General features: G+C 36.3%; 1 protein-coding gene across 2 annotated transcripts in view; it reads right to left on the bottom strand.

Moving 5' to 3' along the window:
- Positions 1 to 20,205, bottom strand: part of SRPK1 (SRSF protein kinase 1) — an 80,813-nt gene that overhangs the window by 22,003 nt on the left and 38,605 nt on the right. For both annotated transcript variants that reach the window (XM_032648795.1, XM_032648793.1), the window contains exons 3-10: positions 16,562 to 16,680; positions 15,418 to 15,526; positions 14,413 to 14,500; positions 13,259 to 13,346; positions 3,240 to 3,346; positions 2,094 to 2,259; positions 727 to 752; positions 87 to 300 (exon numbers count right to left, since the gene is read on the bottom strand). In XM_032648795.1, the coding sequence (XP_032504686.1) occupies positions 87 to 300; positions 727 to 752; positions 2,094 to 2,259; positions 3,240 to 3,346; positions 13,259 to 13,346; positions 14,413 to 14,500; positions 15,418 to 15,526; positions 16,562 to 16,680 (917 nt within the window). The remainder of the gene's footprint in view (positions 1 to 86; positions 301 to 726; positions 753 to 2,093; positions 2,260 to 3,239; positions 3,347 to 13,258; positions 13,347 to 14,412; positions 14,501 to 15,417; positions 15,527 to 16,561; positions 16,681 to 20,205) is intronic.

A 20,205-nucleotide genomic window follows, 5' to 3' on the forward strand; every position in this document is an offset into this window, starting at 1 on the left:
ATGCATGAAACCACTATATTATAAAACAATGATAAATTAATGTTAAAGTTTGCTATAAAGTAATTTTTGTGATGCTCTATTTATACCAAGTTTTTCTTGGGTCATTTTATTAGGTGGGTTCTCTTTCAAGGGTCTTTCAACAGGACTCTCTGATTCTTCTTGCTTGTTTGGTCTTTTTTGCCCAGGGCCCGACTCTTTCTCCATTTCCTCAATTTCCTGCATTCGCTTCTCTAGTAATTCTGCCTGGCGCTTCTGCTTCTTCTTCAATTTCTTCTTCTTATTCTTTGACATTTTGTCAGCCTGGGCGGAGATTACAAACAGATAAAGCCTTCAGGTGGCTAATCCATTATCCCCAGTTGGAGATAACTGTTACTTTTAATTACTTCCTAATTAAATTCCACTCTTGTCCTAACATAGCACTTAAGCTTTTCATTAATCTAAAAAATGTAGATACTCTTAAGAAACCAAATTAAAACAAAATTAACAACAAATCTTGGTCCTCTGAACAGTCTGTGGGGCTGGTCCACTCTCATGCTCAAATTTATGGAAACCTCACCAGTACAAACTTGCTGAAGATGCACAGGAATTTATTGGAGAAAATTATAAAAGTGCAGGAATATTTTATTTTCTGGTTTCCAAACTCTAAATAAACTGTGATCCATAACAGAAGAATCCCTGCCCATTGCCCATAGATCAGAATTAAATATAGAAACACCTTATACTTACTGGTTTAGGCTGGGGTGCAGTACTGACTGAAAAGAAAAGAAAACCAAGTAAGAATCCTTGCATTCAGCAGGCAATATAAACTAAGACACCCTACCAGAATGAAAAGTCTTTCTTGTACAGTTTATATTGTAGAGAGAACTAGTTTTTAAGCAATTTTGGTAGAAGCAACATTATTTTTTTTAAAAGAACAAACAATGCATACAAAAGTCAACAAACTTTAAATTTTAATAAATTCTTCTCCAGATAGCATCACTATATGCAAAGAACCAAGTCCTCCTTTCTGATTTACATCATTAATGCTGCTAAAAACTCATTCCCATGTACTGCTTAAAACAGAAAAGGATAGGCAACAACCCTCTCATCCCCACCCAGGACTAATTCTTCCCTGTGACACTTGTCAGTTTTAAAAGGAGAGTGGCATCAAAAGCTACAGTAATTTATTACATAGCATGTTATGGATATTAGTTTAGCTTAGGTGGGAGGTAGAATCTTCAGTCTTCCTTAAAAAAAAAAAAATTTTTTTTTTTAAAATTGTGGTAAGAAACTTGTAATATACAATTTCCCTCTTAACCATCCTTAAGCATACAGTTCAGTAGTGCTAATTTCACACAGTGTAACATTTCTAGAACTTTTTCGTTGTGCAAAAATGAAACTCTATGCCCATTAAACAACTGCCCCTTGCCCCCTTTGTAGGTCTTCTTTTTCAAAGGAAGTCTCTGGATAATTGATATTTCAACTTGAGGATCAAGAGAGTTCCTCAAATATAATTAAACTACTAAAATTAAAATCTGTACCACAAATGGAAAAAAATCATCATAATCATAGTAGCCACCATTTATTTAATGCATAATACTGTGTGGCATACTACTAACTGCTTTAACATGAAATTTAATCCGAGTAACTCCTGCATGAGAAAAAAGAAGTCAAGTCATGTGCCTAAGGTCATTCAATGAATGAAGCAAGGAGTCAAAATAGGTATGTCCACTCCAGTGCTTAAACCCAAGCTCTTACTAGCAATGTTATCTTGCCCCTGCACAGGGATCACTGATTCACATAGGTGAGCATGTATGAACATCAAAAAAGACCATCAAATCACAAGAGAAAACATTTTAACAACAACATGAATCAGCTTTTACAATACACAACGTATCTGGACCTAAAAGGCACAGTCTTCTTCCCCTATGGGAATAATACTGAGTATAAAAAGTCTTTTGAAGGCTGGAACTATTTCTTATGTAAGTACTTATTGTATCTTACTGTTAAATGAATTAGTGGTGCTTTACTTTTACTTAACTGTCAGGTAATAGAATAAAAACAAGAACTTCTCTTAACTTCTAATGAAAGTGAAGTCCCCAAAGAAAATATACCTGCAGATCCAGAAGGTGGAGGAGCTCCAGATCGCTGCCATTCTGTTGCTTCTGCAGCCAGCCTCCGGATGTACTGTTCATTCACTGACAACAAGATGTTTTCTGGTTTAATGTCAGTGTGGATGATACGGCACTTGGTGTGTAAATAATCCAGACCCTGTAACACCTGAATGGGAATAGAGTAGTAGACTTGCAAACACAAAATACAAGTCTTTCTGGAGAAGGAAAAAATCACAATACAACATTTTGAAAAAATAAAAATGATATGGTAGTTTTCTACAGAGAAGAAAGCATTTTTTTTAAAGCACAACGAACTTCTCCAGAAAGATTAATTGTAAACTAGGAACAAAGGCAAGAGTTTATTTACAATAAAAAGTTCTTCCAAGTTTTACGAAGCTAATTCTATTTGAAGATATTTATTGATACATTACAGAGACGAAGAATAAACAGTTGACATTGTCCTTTAACTACTGAAATGTAGGTCATGAAAGAGATTTAGGTATCTTTAAATTCAAATTTCCTTGTTAATGAAGAACTGAGGTCTCTTGCTTCCCAGTTTGGAGCTCTGTCCAACAAAACACATTATCTAAACAAACTGCTTGCCCTCTGAAGTATTACCACTTTCCTGATGACAAACTTCTTCACTATATATTGAAAGCTGTTTAGAATATGAGAAAATGCTCATGAATAATGTTATGTAAAGAGACGGTAATAATTTGACAATTTTCTATTAATATATAATCAATTTTTGCAACCAGGACTTCTGGATAAGGGCTCCAAATTTCTAAAATCAGGCATTACACTCAGCTCCCCATCTAATAATTATTACAGAAGATGAACCTGGGGGAAAATGATTACACTAAAACATTTAAAAACAGAATAAACACAATAAATAGGGGCTGAATAAATAATTTCAGCAATTAAAAAAACCTAGTTTTAAAAATAAAAATTCTATTGGAAATAGGAAACTCCTGACACTTTAAGAATCTTAAAAAATTACCACATAAAAACTATTATGTATAAAATAAATAAGCTACAAGGATATACTGCACAACACAAGGAATATAGCCAATATTTTATAATAACTATAAATGGAGTATAACCTTAAAAAAAAACCCACAACACAGAAAATATTAAGATACATACTTGCTGAATAATTTTTTTGACACAAGGCAAAGGAAGCCCTTGATAATTGGACTTGATGATCCACTTGAGCAGATGATGCCCCAAAACTTCAAACACCATGCAGATATCTAGGAGTTTGTTAAGGAGGAAAAGGGAGACAGAAGAGAAGAAAGGGGGCAAGACAAGCTGTGTTCCACCTCAATGAAATTATTATTGTATTCTTTCAGTATAAAGAATTATATAGAGCTTGACTAAAAAAGAAAATGTAGCTGTCAATATTCTGACATTCTAAAGGTTAATTAATGCTTTAGTCACAGAAAATACCCAAAATATGGAAAACTCTGGGGTGCTGGTTTATTAATAAAACTATGCACATTAAAACACTCAGTGATAAAAATAAAAGTGAAACATATACATAAAGTTAGTGAAAGAACTAGGCTTAAGGTGTTGATTAGTCTCTTCCCTGATGTCGAAACTAACGTCCAGGGTAACAACGCCTACTCTCATAGTATCAAAGCAAGGAAAAATAAATTTGGCTTTAGCGAAAGAAGACAATGTACCAAAACGAGATTAAAAAATGTAAATGTCAACATTAAAAAAAAATAGGAAACTAACTTGCTTCATGCTCTTTACTTTACAAAACTAATCTTGATTCTACTGCCACCATGTGTTCTCTTATGTATGAACACCCTAATCACGCCTCATAACAGGAATACTCTTTGGGCATGGTAGTGCCAGGGTTAGGGCACTGCAGGGATTTTAGTCAGAAGATGTTGGTATTTTCGACCTCTAGAAGCTTCTACATAAATTGGGAAGTCAAGACATACATATGTAATAATGATCTAGTGCTCAGACTTTTTTTTGTTTTTGTTTTTGTTTTGCGGTACGCGGGCCTCTCACTGCTGTGGCCTCTCCTGTTGCGGAGCACAGGTTCCAGACACGCAGGTTCAGCGGCCATGGCTCACGGGCCCAGCCGCTCCGCGGCATGTGGGATCTTCCCGGACTGGGGCATGAACCTCTGTCCCCTGCATCGGCAGGCGGACTCTCAACCACTGCGCCACCAGGGAAGCCCCAGACTTTTGTTTTAAATAAGATTCTCCGCTAAAGGAAAACCTGTACTCCTTAAAGAAATGGCCAAATCCAAGGAAAACCTGGAATACCTTGCTGTGCCAACAGTAAGGGAACACGTCAGGAGGAAAGAGCAACCAGCTTGAAGAAGCCACTGGCTGGTTAAGAATCCGCCTGCCAATGCAGGGGACATGGGTTCAAGCCCTGGTCCGGAAAGATCCCACATGCCACAGAGCATCTGGGCCCGTGCACCACAACTACTAAGCCTGTGCTCCTAGAGCCCGTGCTCCACAACAAGAGAAGCCACCGCACCTCAACGAAGAGTAGCCCCCGCTTGCCACAACTAGAGAAAGCCTGTGCACAGCAACGAAGACCCAACGCAACCAATAAATAAATAAATTAAATAAACCTATTTTTTAAAAAAAGAAGCCACTGGCCAAAGTTGACATTTTAAAGAGTGAAGTTATGAATTAGCTTATAAATTAAAAACAGAATGAATCCAAATGGGATACTAAAATAAGTGTGTGTTCGGGGGAGGAAAATGTCTTCTTCAGAGAAAAAGTCAACTAATAAATATATAAAGTATGACAGAAATAAAAAATTACCATTTTATCATCATTATAGTAATAACTGAACTGATTCAGATAAGAATCAATGAATACTAAAACTACTAAGTGAAGATTGCTAGGGGAAAAAGAATTCTCACAGTGTCACACTATCACCCCATAGGTTGCTTATTAATTATAAAAGGAAAAAGATACTTTTAAACAGGGAAATTGAGCAGACACTGCCTTAACCATGTAATCAAACATATCATCACCAATGATAAGCACAAATTCACATTATGTGCCCTCTGATGTAATACACTGAGAAAAATAAAACATCATCCATGTAGTATACTTGACAAAAATGATTAATGAACTTAATCATGAGGAAATAATCAGACAAATCCAAATTAAGGAACAATACAACTGGACTGGATTCTCTGGCCGGTGGGGTGGGGTGGGGTGGGGTGGGTGAGTGAATGCCATGAAAGGAACCGTTCTTAATTAAAGAAGATTAAAAACGGGACATGACTACCTCAGAAAATACAAATCAAAATTACAGGATGATACTATTTCAAACTCAACAGAATAACTAAAATAAAAAGACTAACATGACCAAATGTAGATGAGCATATGGAGCAATTAGAACTCCCATATTATGCTAACAGAAGTATAAAATGGTACAACTACTTTGGAAAACTGGTTGGTAATTTCTTGCAGTTAAACATACATCTAGGAACTTCTGCTGCAGTCAAGAAGGAGTAACAGGGACTGGCTTAACCCTCTTGCTTTAAGCGACAACAACAAAATCAGACAAAATACATAAAACAACAGATTTAAAGACCCTGGACAAAGAAGATCTCCCTGAGAGATCACTGTCTTCTTACTGTCTTGAGACTCTCCAAGCAAACCCCTTGAATTAAACAGACGGAGCTGAGAGTCCTGGGAGATCAAGGCAGCAGCTATGGTTCACAGAACAATACTAGCAAGGAGAGAGCTGCAGCGAAAGAGAACCTGGAGATCTAAAAAGGGATCCCCCTCAAGTATTTAGTACAGTAGTAATCAGCGTAGGTATAAGAGGAAACTACTAGAGGGGAAAAAAATCATCTGAAAGGATTAGAGGGAATAGTGCCCAGCATTCTCACAGGGCTCCAACAGTATCTGCTCTCATCAAAAGGACAAGAAAAATTCAGTTATAGTCATAGGCCAGAAATAAATCCACACATATATGGTCAATTAATTTATAACAAAGGAGCCAAGAACTTACAATGGGGACAGTAATTTCAATAAATCATGGGGGTACATGACTCTTTTTGAATTATGGTTTTCTCAGGGTATATGCCCAGTAGTGGGATTGCTGGGTCATATGGTAGTCCTATTTGTAGTTTTTTAAGGAACCTCCATACTGTTCTCCATAGTGGCTGTACCAATTCACATTCCCACCAGCAGTGCAAGAGTGTTCCCTTTTCTCCACACCCTCTCCAGCATTTATTGTTTCTAGATTTTTTGATGATGGCCATTCTGACTGGTGTGAGATGATATCTCATTGTAGTTTTGATTTGCATTTCTCTAATGATTAATGATGTTGAGCATTCTTTCATGTGTTTGTTGGCAGTCTGTATATCTTCTTTGGAGAAATGTCTATTTAGGGCTTCTGCCCATTTTGGGACTGGGCTGTGAAAACCATAATTCAAAAAGAGTCATGTACCAAAATGTTCATTGCAGCTCTATTTACAATAGCCCAGAGATGGAAACAACCTAAGTGTCCATCATCGGATGAATGGATAAAGAAGATGTGGCACATATATACAATGGAATATTACTCAGCCATAAAAAGAAACGAAATTGAGCTACTTGTAATGAGGTGGATGGACCTAGAGTCTGTCATACAGAGTGAAGTAAGTCAGAAAGAGAAAGACAAATACCGTATGCTAACACATATATATGGAATTTAAGAAAAAAAAATGTCATGAAGAACCTAGGGGTAAAACAGGAATAAAGACACAGACCTACTAGACAATGGACTTGAGTACATGGGGAGGGGGAAGGGTAAGCTGTGACAAAGCGAGAGAGTGGCATGGACATATATACACTACCAAACGTAAAATAGATAGCTAGTGGGAAGCAGCCGCATAGCACAGGGAGATCAGCTCGGTGCTTTGTGACCACCTAGGGGGGGGGATAGGGAGGGTGGGAGGGATGGAGACGCAAGAGGGAAGAGATATGGGAACATATGTATATGTATAACTGATTCACTTTGTTATAAAGCAGAAACTAACACACCATTGTAAGGCAATTATACTCCAATAAAGATGTAAATAAAAATAATAATAAATCATAGGGGGAAACCTGAACAGCTACATGCAAAAGAATGAAACTGGACCATTATCTTTCACTAGACCCCAAAATCAACTCAAAATGGATTAAAGATTTGAACATAAGACCTGACACCATAAAACTCCTAGAAGAAAACACAGGTTGTAAGCTGCTTGACATTGGTCTTGGCAATGATATTTTGGATCTGACACCAAAAACAAAGTCAACAAAAGCAAAAATGAAGAAGTGGACTACATCAAACTAAAAATCTTCTGCAGAGCAAAGGAAACAAAATGAAAATGAAAAGGCAACCTATGAAATGGGAAAAAATATTTTCAAATCAAAGATCTGATAAGGGGTTAATATCAAAAATATATAAAGAACACATATAACTCAATAGGGGGAAAAAAACAAATCTGATTAAAAAATGAACCAAGAATCTGAACACATATTTTTCCAGACAAGACATACAGATGGCCAACAGGTACATGAAAAAGTGTTCAACATCACTAATCACCAGGGAAATGCAAATCAAAACCACAATGAGATACCACCTCACAGCTGTTAGAATGGCTATTGTAAAAAAGACAAGCGATAACAAGTGTTGGTGAGGATGTGGAGAAAAAGGAGCCCTTGTGCACTGTTGGTGGGAATGTAAACTGGTACAGCCACTATGGAAAACAGTACGGAGGTTCCTCAAAAAAACTAAAAAGAGAACTACCATACATTCCAGCAATTCCACTTTTGGGTATTTACCCAAAGAAAACAAAATCACTAACTTAAAAAGATGTGCACCCCCATGTTCACTGCAGCATTATTTACAATAGCCAAGACATGGAAGCAACCCTAGTGTCCACTGATGGATGAATGGATAAAGAAAATATGGTCTACATACACAATGGAATACTATTTAGCCATATGAAGAAGGAAGTCTTGCCATTTGTGATAACATGGATGGACCTTGAGGGTGTTATGCTAAGTGAAATAAAACAGAGAGACAAATACTGTATGATCTCACTTATATGTGGAATCTAAAAACAAAACAAAACAACAAACTCATAGATACAGAAAACAGACTAGTGGTTGCCAAAGGTGGGGGGTGGGGGAAATGGGTGACGGTGGTCAGAAGGTACAAACTTCCAGTTATAAGATGAATAAGTTTGGGACTTCTCTGGGGGCACAGTGGTTAAGAATCCGCCTGCCAATGCAGGGGACACGGGTTCGAGCCCTGATCCAGGAAGATCCCACATGCTGCGGAGCAACTAAGCCCGTGTGCTACAACTACTGAGCCTGTGCTCTGGAGCCCGTGAGCCACAACTACTGAGCCCACACGCCACAACTACTGAAGCCTGTGCACCTAAAGCCCGTGCTCCCCAGTAAGAGAAGCCACCACAAGGAAAAGCCCGCGTGCCATAACGAAGAATAGCCCCACCTCGCCACAACTAGAGAAAGCCCACGCGTAGCAACAAAGACCCAACACAGCCAAAATAAATAAATAAATAAATGAATTTATTTTAAAAAATGAGTAAGTCCTGGGTGTGTAATGTACAGCATGGTGACTATTGTTAATAATACTATATTGTGTATTTGAGAGTTGCTAAGACAGTAAATCTTAAAGTTCTCATCATAAGAAAAAAACTGTAAGTATGTGTGGTGATGGATGTTAACTAAACTTACTATGGTAATCATTTTGCAATGTACACAGCTATCAAATCATTATGTTGTACACCCAAAACGAATACAATGTTATATGTCAATTATATCTCAATTAAGAAAAAAACTAGAAAAATTCATAGTCCTGGAGCATTGGGTAGATTATTCAGAAGACCTTGCCTCAGTAGAAGGAATGATTAGCCCTAGACTGAACACTGCTCTGGAGCCATCTAACAAATGATAAAAGTAAAATCTGAAAAGGGTCAAACCACTTCCAAGTAACAACTGCATCCCAGAACAAAGCTCAAGATTTATAGCTATACAACATATCCAGCAGCCAACAAGGTAAAACTCACAGTGTCTCAATCAAAGACTACCAGGCAACAAAGGTGAAGGAAAACGGATCTGACAATTAGATACAGTAATAAATCAATCATTTGAAATTGACCCAGAACTGACCCAGATGTCAGAATTAGCAGACAAGGAAATTAAACAGTTATAGCAGTATTCCGTATGTTGAAAAGAGATACAGAAGATATATATAGAAAAAAAGAGATGCAAAGATGATGTGGTGTATATATATTAATGGAATGTGACTCAGCCATAAAAAAGAATGAAACCTCGCCATTTGTGACATGAATGGTTGAGATGAGTGAGACAGAGAAAGACAAAACTGTATGATTCCACTTAATAATGTGGAATATAAAAGACAAAACAAATGAACAAACATAATAGAAAGATACAGAGAACAAACAGGTGGTTGCCAGAGGGGAGGAAGGTGGAAGGAAGAAAGAAATAGGTGAGAGAGATTAAGTAGTACAAAACTCCAGTTGCAAAATAAGTGAGTCATGGGTGTGAAATGTACAGTGTGGGGAATATAGTCATTAACTATGTAATATCTTTGTATGGTAACATAAACTAAGTAGACTTATCACAGTGGTCATTTTGAAATGTATAGAAATATCAAATCACCACATCGTGCACCAGAACTAGCATAGTGTTATAGGTCAATTATACTTCAAAAATAAACAAACAAACTCAAAAGAAAAAGATCAAATCTGTGGTTACCAAAGGTGGTGGTTAGGGGAGGGGAAACTGGATGAAGGCAGTCAAAAGGTATAAATTTCCAGTTATAAGTACTAGGGATATAATGTACAATACAATAAATATAATTAACAATGCTATACGTTATATATGTAAGTTATTGGGAGTAAAGTCTGAGTTCTCAGCACAAAGAAAAATATATTCTTTTCTATTTAATTTTGTTATTTTATGAGATGAATTATTGTGTGATAATCATTTAATGATGTATGTAAGTTAAATCATTATGCTATATTCCTTATACTTATACACTGCTGTATGTCAATTGTACCTCAATAAGACTGGAAGAAAAAAAAAGAGAACCTAAATGGAACTTCTGAGATGAAAAGCAGAAAAATACCCTGGATGGGATAAATGGCAGATTAAACACTGCAGAATGAGATTAGTGAACTCAAAGGTATAGCAATAGAAACTATCCAAAATCAAATACACAAAGAAAAAATAATACAAACGAACAAATAAACCCACCCACCCACAAAAGCCGCAGGGGCAACTTCAAGTGACCCAAAAAAAGGAAGCGGGGGAAAGGAATGACGGTATTTGCTCTTTGCAATGGATCAAGAAATCATAAAAGTGATGGCAATAATTAACCCAGTAGCAAAGTGTATACCTAGTGCTTAGATTGTGTTCCCCATTTCCCACTCATAGGAATTAGGGCTTTTTAAAGAAATGGCTGGGGCTTCCCTGGTGGCGCAGTGATTGAGAGTCTGCCTGCTAATGCAGGGGACATGGGTTCGTGCCCCGGTCCAGGAAGATCCCACATGCCGCGGAGCGGCTGGGCCCGTGAGCCATGGCTGCTGAGCCTGTGCGTCTGGAGAGACCACAGCAGTAAGAGGCCCGCGTACCGCAAAAAAAAAAAAGAAATGGCTGACTCCAGGTTTGGGACAGGAAATGCACAAAATGAGCCTGGAACATTCTGATGTGCCAAATCATAAAGGAACTGTCAAAAACTTTGTGGCTCCTGACTGAAATTAAGAATAAAAAAACTAAAAGAAAAAAAAGTATGAGACATTTGGAGAGACTGAAACACTGGCTAGAAAAAAGGACTTAAGAAACTGATCCCCAATTTTTTAGGAATAATAACTGTGTTGGGGTTACATTTTCAACTTTTTAGGAATAACAACTGTGTTGGGGTTATATTTTAAGTCTTTGTCTTTTGGAGATACATTCTAAAATAATTACGGATGAAAAAATATCTTTTAAGGTTGGTCACAAAATTATCAGGAGATACAGACAAAACAAGACTGATTATGAGTTGATAACTTCTGAAATGGGTAATGGATCTATGAGGATTCATCAAACTATTCTACTTCTGTATATATGATATATATCAAAATAAGGTATTTTAGAATGCAGATTGATTAAACAAACCAGAACACAGAATTGTTTAAGTTATTTTCATGTTCCTAGCTTTAATATTAACTTTCATTTGTTGAGATTACAATTTGACAACAATGTTATTTTAATTTGTAAGCGGTGACATAAAAATGACCAGACATTCAGTAGCTTAAAAAACAAGAAGAGGGCTTCCCTGGTGGCGCAGTGGTTAAGAGTCCGCCTGCCAATGCAGGGGACACGGGTTCGTGCCCCGGTCCGGGAGGATCCCACATGCCGCGGAGCAGCTGGGCCCGTGAGCCATAGCCGTTGAGCCTGCACGTCGGAGCCTGTGCTATGCAACGGGGGAGGCCACAACAGTGAGAGGCCCGCGTACCGCAAAAAAAACAAAAAAGAAACAAGAAAGAAAAAAGCCTTCTTGCTTACGGTCAAATAAAGGTACTCAGCATTACTGAGGAGACTATTTAGAATATTTCTACAGTTTTACTATAATATTACCAAATTAATAGGAAAATGTGGCACAGTGAGAAACATTACAAGATCAAGAAATAGGGAAACAGAACCTAATGGCCATCATGACATCCTGTATGGTTTTATTTCATGGTTAGCCTTCCTCTTAATTCTTTGAAAACATGCATACCACACACACACACAGAGTAAGCCATCTATGAAATGACCACAACAGACGTAAAATGATGATTCACATGGAATGCTTCTTGTACCAGTTTCCTTAGAGATTTGGGGAAGGGGGGGATTTGATTTATATTTCTCCAAGGAAGTAAGTAACTGAAAACTAACTTCAGAATGATAGATAAAATCTTTATGTTATCACCTGTTCTCTCTCCTTTCTCATCCTCTCTCCTTGCTTCTCTGTTCAAATCTCTAACCATATAGTCCACATGATTAGAGATGGGCCCTATGTAGCCCATCTCCTTAAAAAAAGATCATCACTGGCAATTAAAAATGTGTGCTAAGAGAAGATAAACATGCAGGGAAAGTAGAATGATATATGCAATGTCTTTCCTTATACATTTTAAAATAGTTTATAAACAGGTTTCAGACTCTCCAATCCAAGTGAGATTCTTCTTCATCTTTCATTCTGAAAAATGTGATAGGCCTTTACAAGCATAGCTGTCGCAACAACTTTTCAATTATTTCCGTGCATGTCACTCTGATATTAACCTGTGGGGAAAAGAATAGCTAATATTCCTTCCAACTTTAAAATTCTAAAATTCCGGATCAAAACATAAAACAAGTCAGTTTTTCCATTATGACAGAATGTGAACAATTACACCTGTTTAGATTTTAAGCATACATTTACAGCCTCTTAAATACTGAGATAAAATGCATTAAATTCTTGTTTACCCAGTATTTCTTTCTTTCTTTTAAATTTTAATTAATTTATTTATTTTTGGCTGCACTGGATCTTCATTGCTGTGCATGGGCTTTCTCTAGTTGCGGTGAGGTGCAGGGGCTTCTCACTGTGGTGGCTTTTCTTGTTGTGGAGCATGGGCCCTAGAGCGCACGGGCTTCAGCAGTTGCAGCTCGCGGGCTCTAGAGCATGGGCTCAGTAGTTGTGGACCACAGGCTTAGTTGCTCTGCGGATCTTCCTGGACCAGGGATCGAACCCATGTCCCCTACATTGGCAGGCAGATTCTTAACCACTGGACCACCAGGGAAGTCCTTTACCCAGTATTTCTCATTAACTTCATTAAAATTTCTGCGCTAATTGATAAAAATCATAGAAACTACTTACTAGTACAAGGTTCTTTTCTTAAAAAGTTTCTTTTGGGTTGGTTTTAATTTGCCTGAAAAAAGTGTAAAGCCAATAGCCTAAAAAATCACAACATACAAAGAGAGATCTGATTCATATCTGTGTTCAAAAGTTGACAGTAAAATAAAGTAATTTGATTATAGTTTGTTTTGAGAGAAGAGACCAATGCTACCTGTACAAATCTTGTTCCTTTCTTTGGGATAAAGTTATTTCATGATTTGTTTTCAAATAGGTTTTAAAAAGGATACGTGTTCCGTTAACTCCTGATATTTTAAAGTCATCTAGTAGTTGAACAACCATTTCTCTATTTGGATCATTAGGATCTGAATTGCGAACCTATAATAGGGAAAAAACAATGCTTAGCAAAAGGGAAACCATAGAAATAAACCAAATGGTGGTGGGGGAGGGGATACCTGCAGCAAATATAACAAAAGATTACTCCAAGAAAGAGCTCATACAAATCTATGAGACACACATAAAATTTTAATAGCTCAAACAAAGAACTTAATATAAGCAGTTCACAAAAGAAAACACAATCAACAAAGACTATTGTTTAATTATACCATTTTGCTACTCCCAAATTAACTGCTAGTTACCAGGCCAGGAGGAATTCAGGAGCTTTTGCAGGATGCAATCAACCATAGCACTAACCATACTGTTTATTCAGCCTTCATTTTTTTTCATATAAAAACTTTCTGAGGGAAGGAAGCAGTACACTGATTTACTTTGGGGCATGAGCTCCTTATCTCATCACAGACTGGCACTTTGAAAAGTACTTCCTTGGAGCTCTCCTGGTCTAGCTTCCTCACTTTACGAATGAAAAACCTAAGGCTCAGAAGAAATAAAAAGATGAATTGAAGGATATATTTGGATAGAGCTGGCCCTAAAACTCATGTTTTCTAACTCTGAGTTTAAGCTCCTTCTACTACACTGACATTTACTAATTTGTAACAAAAATGAAAATGAATTTTGATAATATTTACCTAAGTTTCCAGGTAATAAAGGGAATTAGTAAATATAGTGCTTACTTTTATATAATTGTATAAGATTTTAAAACAAAAATATATTTATACACACAACTTTTCTTTTAACCATAGCAGGAAAGAAAAACATTCTTTGTGCTATCTGGCACATAAAACATACTCAATAAACATTTTTGTTTATTTGCAAGGTTTTTTTCCATTGTATATGTAGGGAGAATTCCCATCACAGCATATTCCATCAGTTCCCTACCACATACACAGGATATGTAAACACTGTCTTCCTCTACCTCTTTAAGGATACTAGAACTTTACAGTAAAAATGAGCCATGCCAAAGAGTATACACTTGGTATATCTTAACTGAATAAAACTTTATTTATTTATAATGCTTTGCAGCTCACACATACAACCTAATACTTACTGATTTCAGCAACCGGATTTCATCAAGTGCTGTTTCGGTATAATGTTCAGCACTTTTAACTACTTTCATTGCCACAAACTTCTTCCCCCTAAGAAACAAACAGGCAATTAAGACTAAATGCTCTACCTCTATGTTAGGAAGCTAAGATTTAACTATAACTGGGAGACAGCAACAGAAGTACAAATATTGATTTCATATTTCCCTGTACTCAAACACGAACTACTACTATGGGATCACCTGTACCTCTTAATAGCTCTAACTGGCCAAATTTAACTTATGAGAAGAAGAAAATCTGTTCCTGGGTAATGTCAGTCACCAAACATTTCCGCTAAGTTAAAATCTACTTTCTGAATGCTCCGTGAATCCAAGTAAAACCATGAAGTGGGGATAAATAAGGGGGAAAGCTCCACCAAATCAGAAGTATTCTGTATATCTGTATAGCAAAACCTAAAAGCTTAAAAGTTATAATACTTTCCTCTAAGAAGCCAGAAGAAATACTTGGGTGAAAAACTGATAAAAAATTAAGCACATAGATAGCAACTGCTATCTCACCAAAGATAGATGGTACACTTTTATGTAAACATCCAATGTTAATTGCCTGTGATTTTTATGTAGAGAATTTTACACTGTATGGCTGAACAAATCTGTTATCAAAACAAAATACAAAAAAATAAGTAATTTCACAAAGATTGGTCTAGGGCATCATCTAAAAATTTAGCTCTACTAATGAGAAAACCTATGAACTTACATACTACACTTTCTTTGTGTATTTGTAATGTTCTGAATTTGGGAGTTTCAAGCGCCTTACCGATACTAATTTAATCAATCTTGTGTCTCCTCTAAGCTGACTCTTCATCCGAGAAAAGTCATTTGCCCAAGAACATAAAGATTCTCAATAATAAGATTCTTATCAAAAAATCAGTCTAGAGCTTAGACTAAAAGTGGAAAATCAGACACAAACATTCAGGAATCACCTAATTCTCTTGCAGGATTGCTAAAACTTACTGAATATCCCATGATAACCACACTGTTGAAAAGTGTCCCCAGCCCAACTTTCGGATCACATGATATCTCCCATTGAATAGATCTCCGATTTTCACAAGATGATAACCTCCTGGAAGAAACAACAGGAAGCAAATAGTCACTTAAGTAGTAGGAAAAGGTATCTCACACCACGTTTTTCAACATCTATACACCTTTTAGCAAATAAAAATGGTTTCTTCTAACACAACCAACTCAACAAAAGAAAATGTTAAGTCAGCAACACAGTATTATTGAGCTCATGTTACAAAAAATATCTTAAAGAATAAGAGTAATGATTTAGAGTGAGCAAGTGATGCTTTGTGGAACAACCAATAATTACTTAAAAAAATAAGTCATCCTCAAACAAAAATAAGGTTATGTTTCACAACATTCTTGCCCCTCAGTAATCCAAGATTTATCTAAACATATAAATCTATTTTGAGACTAGTTGTAGTCTCAGGATGTTTTTTAGGAGAGAGATGAATGAATTCCATTTATTTAACTTTAAAAAAAGAAATTGCTTTTCTAAAACATAAAAACCAGGAAGGCCTGAAAAAGGCTGCCAACAGTGGCAGGAATCAAGGGATTTAAACATGCATCTCTGCCTACTGAGAAGAAGAACCAGGTTCTCCTCAATGGTTAAGAGATATTCTGTTATAAAATCCTACCCAAGAATCCTGCAAAATTTCATAAAAGAAACAGAAAAGATAACAGGCAACCTTATGACACAGTTTAAGTATATATAATTCCAGTTTAATGTATCTTAGCAATCATCACTTTGAGAAAAGAGTAGTGAAAGGTGTTTTTCAAAAGTCTACATACCAAATCTTACCACTGGCTACATCTGGGTGACAGCATTACAGACGGCTTTTGTTTTCTTTAACATATTTCTGAAATTTTCTAAGGTAAATATGCACTCTTTTTAAAGGAGTAGAAACAAATTTAATTTAAACTAAGCTTTAATTAAGTCAAAGTAAAAGGAAATACTAATTCCTATACTTAGAGAAAAGGATGCAATAAGCAGAAAGCATCAATACTGTTTACGCTGATAGACCAAATATTCACATGAAAAACTGCATATACGTGGATCACATCTTACTTAGTATCTCCTCACAGAAAATCTTACCTTTACAATAATCATTGGGATCTTCCTGCTCATCATCATCAGATCCCAGAATCTCCTCTTCCTGCTCTGGGAGATCACTCTCAGAGTGGGGAGCAGAGCCTCGGTGCTGAGTTTCAGATCTAAGAAATAATACAAACATGTTCATTCCATATGGACAGAAGAAGACAGGACCAATTAATAGATACTACAAACAGAATGTTATGTAGTGGCAGCCTACGAAAACATTACCTATCACTTTACCTCATGTTAGGAAAATATTCGTTTTTAAAAAGTCAGTACATGATTAAATAAAATCTGGAAAATATACAAAAGTACAAAGGGAAAAAATTACTTGAATCTCAATATCCAAACAAAATTGCTGATAAAACTACTAGACCTTCTTCCAGTTATTTGCTGTATTTTTATAAAAATATATATCGGTAATCACATGCTTTATAAACAAATTTGTATCTGGCTTTGCCTATTATACTGTAAACTTTCCCCCTCATACCTATGCAATCTATTAAGTCTTACAAATTTCCCTTAGAAGTATCACTATTTACTCTGGTACATTCTGCTCAGCTGGACATTTGTTTCTAATTTTTCACTACTAAAAAATAAAGCTGTTGAGTATTTTTAGATAATCTTTATTCTGTATTTAGAATTATTTCCCTAAAGTTAAACTACCAGATAAAGATAGAAACATTTACCCTATTTATAAAAATAACATGTTAGGACTTCCCTGGTTGTGCAGTGGTTAAGAATCCGCCTGTCAATGCAGGGGACACGGGTTCAATCTCTGGTCTGGGAAGATCCCACATGCCGCGAAGCAACTAAGCCTGTTCGCCACAACTACTGAAGCCTGCACCCTAGAGCCCACGTGCCACAACTACTGAGCCCATGCACCGCAACTACTGAAGCCTGTGCGCTCTAGTGCCCGTGTACCACAACTACTGAGGCCGTGTGCCACAACTACTGAAGCCCACGTGCCTAGAGCCCATGCTCTGCAACAAAAGAAGCCACCGCAAGGAGAAGCCTGCGCACAACAGTGAAGACCCACTGCAGCCAAAAATAAATTAAAAAAAAAAAAGTTAAATGTAGGAAATTTGGAAAATATTTTGTTAGATCTCTACTCTGAACATATGGACTATTTCCTTCCAGTCTGTGGCCATGAACAGATTTTAGGATTATTACATAGTATGACTCTTCTGATAGGGTTGTAGTGAAATACATCTCCAGCTACATATGGGCTTCCAGTATTTATTTAAGTATTACTAAGTTCAGAAAACTTAGCTTATTTAACAGGTAAAAATGTTATCTCGTTTTATAATGTATTAAACACTTTCAAATTGATTCCTTTCTCTACATGCCGTCTATTAGATGTATCAAAATTTTTGAGCACTGAGTAGTAGTTCGGGAGGCAGAAAGACTTGGAACTGCATTCAGGCTCTGACACTTGTAAGCTGCCTGCTTCGTAAAGCTTTAAGCAAAAAAAACATTGTCCAAAGCACTCTTTTCAGTAGTTGTAGGAAAAGGAATTTTAATTCCCATTTTTATTTGTGTTTTCAAACCTGTTTCATCAGATTGTTTTTTCAAAAGATTCAATTTAACAGAAAATTATAATAGCAGAATCAGTTACATGGGCTGTTGAGACATAAGAAATACCTTGGCAAGCATGACTAGATTTAGATTTCTGGTGGCCATTCCAACCTGCCTCAATTCTTGGTACTTTTTTGTCCCCCAGGATACAAAAGTAGTTATAAAACTGCATGATTCAATGTGTTCATTCTCAGTGAAAACATGTCTTTGGGAAATTTATTCAGTATGGAACTACCTGGCTTACTCTCCTAAGTGGAAATAATGGGTCTGAATGAACATTTCCAAATTTATGATTAAGACATGTTTCTAAAACAAATTCTCTGATTTCAAACTTGTTGCCTTTTACAATTAAAATTTCATTTTAAGAACTACAATTGAGAAATTTTTGAAAAGTAGTGAAATATAAGTGGCGAAAAACAGACATGAAAATGCTGGAATATTACAATTCCACAAGTATCATGGGAGTAGTAAAGTTAAAATTTTATTTTTTAAAGATTCACAACATTTTTGGAAGAATATGTATTTGTTTAGTTGTTTTTAGTTATAAAACCGAACATTATTAAGTATCATTCCCAGTTCAAGGATTCAAAAAGGAATTATAAGTTCCAGGTCTCAATGTAAAATATAAGTCTCTATCCTGACCATGGCTGGTACAGAAGAAAATCCTGTCTCATTCTAAATCAAGAAGAGAAACTGATCAACTAAGGGGGAAAAAATCCTGTTTTTAACTTTTAAATTTCATTAAAAAATACACTTAATTTATATTTATTAATTTTAAGTACATACATAATGTCTTAAATGTTCTGTCATCTCTGTGTGTGTTGGATGTCCTGTGTCCTCAATCCCACAGTCTTCCTCTATCTTGATTTACTCCATTTTCATAGTGCACATTTATCAGTAACTTCTGGAGAATGAGTGCATGGGAGGTAAATTTATTAATATCTGTCCTATCTTTATTTTATTTTATTCTCATCCTTGACTGCCAGTCTGGATATAAAATAAATTGCTCTGTTGCATTTTAGCTTTCAGTGGTGCTGTTGACAAGTCCATCAATGCCTTCTGAGCTTTGAAATAGGGCTTGTTTTTCTCCCTGGAAGGTTTTTGTTTGTTTTTTGTTTTGAATGACCTTCTCTTTAATCCCCATGTTCTGAAATTTCCAGAGTGGCTTTAAAAAAATCCATCTTGCTAAGTACTTTCTATGTACTTGCAAAATAGAGATTCATTCAGGTAAGAAAATTTCCTGTAATTCACTGAAAATTCAATCTTCTTCATATTGCCTGCTCTCTCTGGAACTTTCCCCCCCACCCCAGATTCTGGATCTACTGGCCTACTTCATTAATCTTCTTATATGTTCTCTTATTTATGCATCTTTAAGTTTTTCATTCTACTTTCCAGATTTATCTTCCTAACTTGCATTACCCTTTAAATTTCTACCGTATTTTCCCATACTTTTTTTTTCTCTCTAGAACATTCCTTTTCGACAGACTCCTACGCCTTCTTTTCTCTTCCCTATATGATTTATAGTTTTTAAGTTTCCTTCTGATCCCTGCATTGTCTTGGCTTTCTCAAACTGCCCATGTTTTACTAATGCTATGCTTTTATGCACGATGTCAATCAATGAACATCAGACAACTGAAAAAAGCCTGTCAGAGGAAGGCAAAAATGGCCTGTCAACCACAAGCCCCTCACATTAAATATTGCCTTTTAATGACATCCTCAGTCTAATTTTTTCCCAGCCTCATGCCAAAACACACACACACACACACACACACACACACACACACACACACCAGTTTTACTGACTAAAGGTCCCAGTTTTAGACATAAAGAATAGATTTGTGGTTGTCAAGCAGGAGGGGGTGGGAGAGGGATGGGCTGGGAGTTTAGGATTAGCAGATGCAAACTATTAAATATATAGAATGGATAAACAGTAAGGTCCTACTGTATAGCATTGGGGACTATAAATATCTTGTGATAAACTATAATGGAAAAGAACATGAAAAAGACCATATTTATATGTATAACTGAATTACTTTGCTGTACAACAGAAATTAACACAACACTGT

This window comes from Phocoena sinus, chromosome 11 (genome assembly GCF_008692025.1).
Source record: "Phocoena sinus isolate mPhoSin1 chromosome 11, mPhoSin1.pri, whole genome shotgun sequence".
NCBI classification, from domain to species: domain Eukaryota; kingdom Metazoa; phylum Chordata; class Mammalia; order Artiodactyla; family Phocoenidae; genus Phocoena; species Phocoena sinus.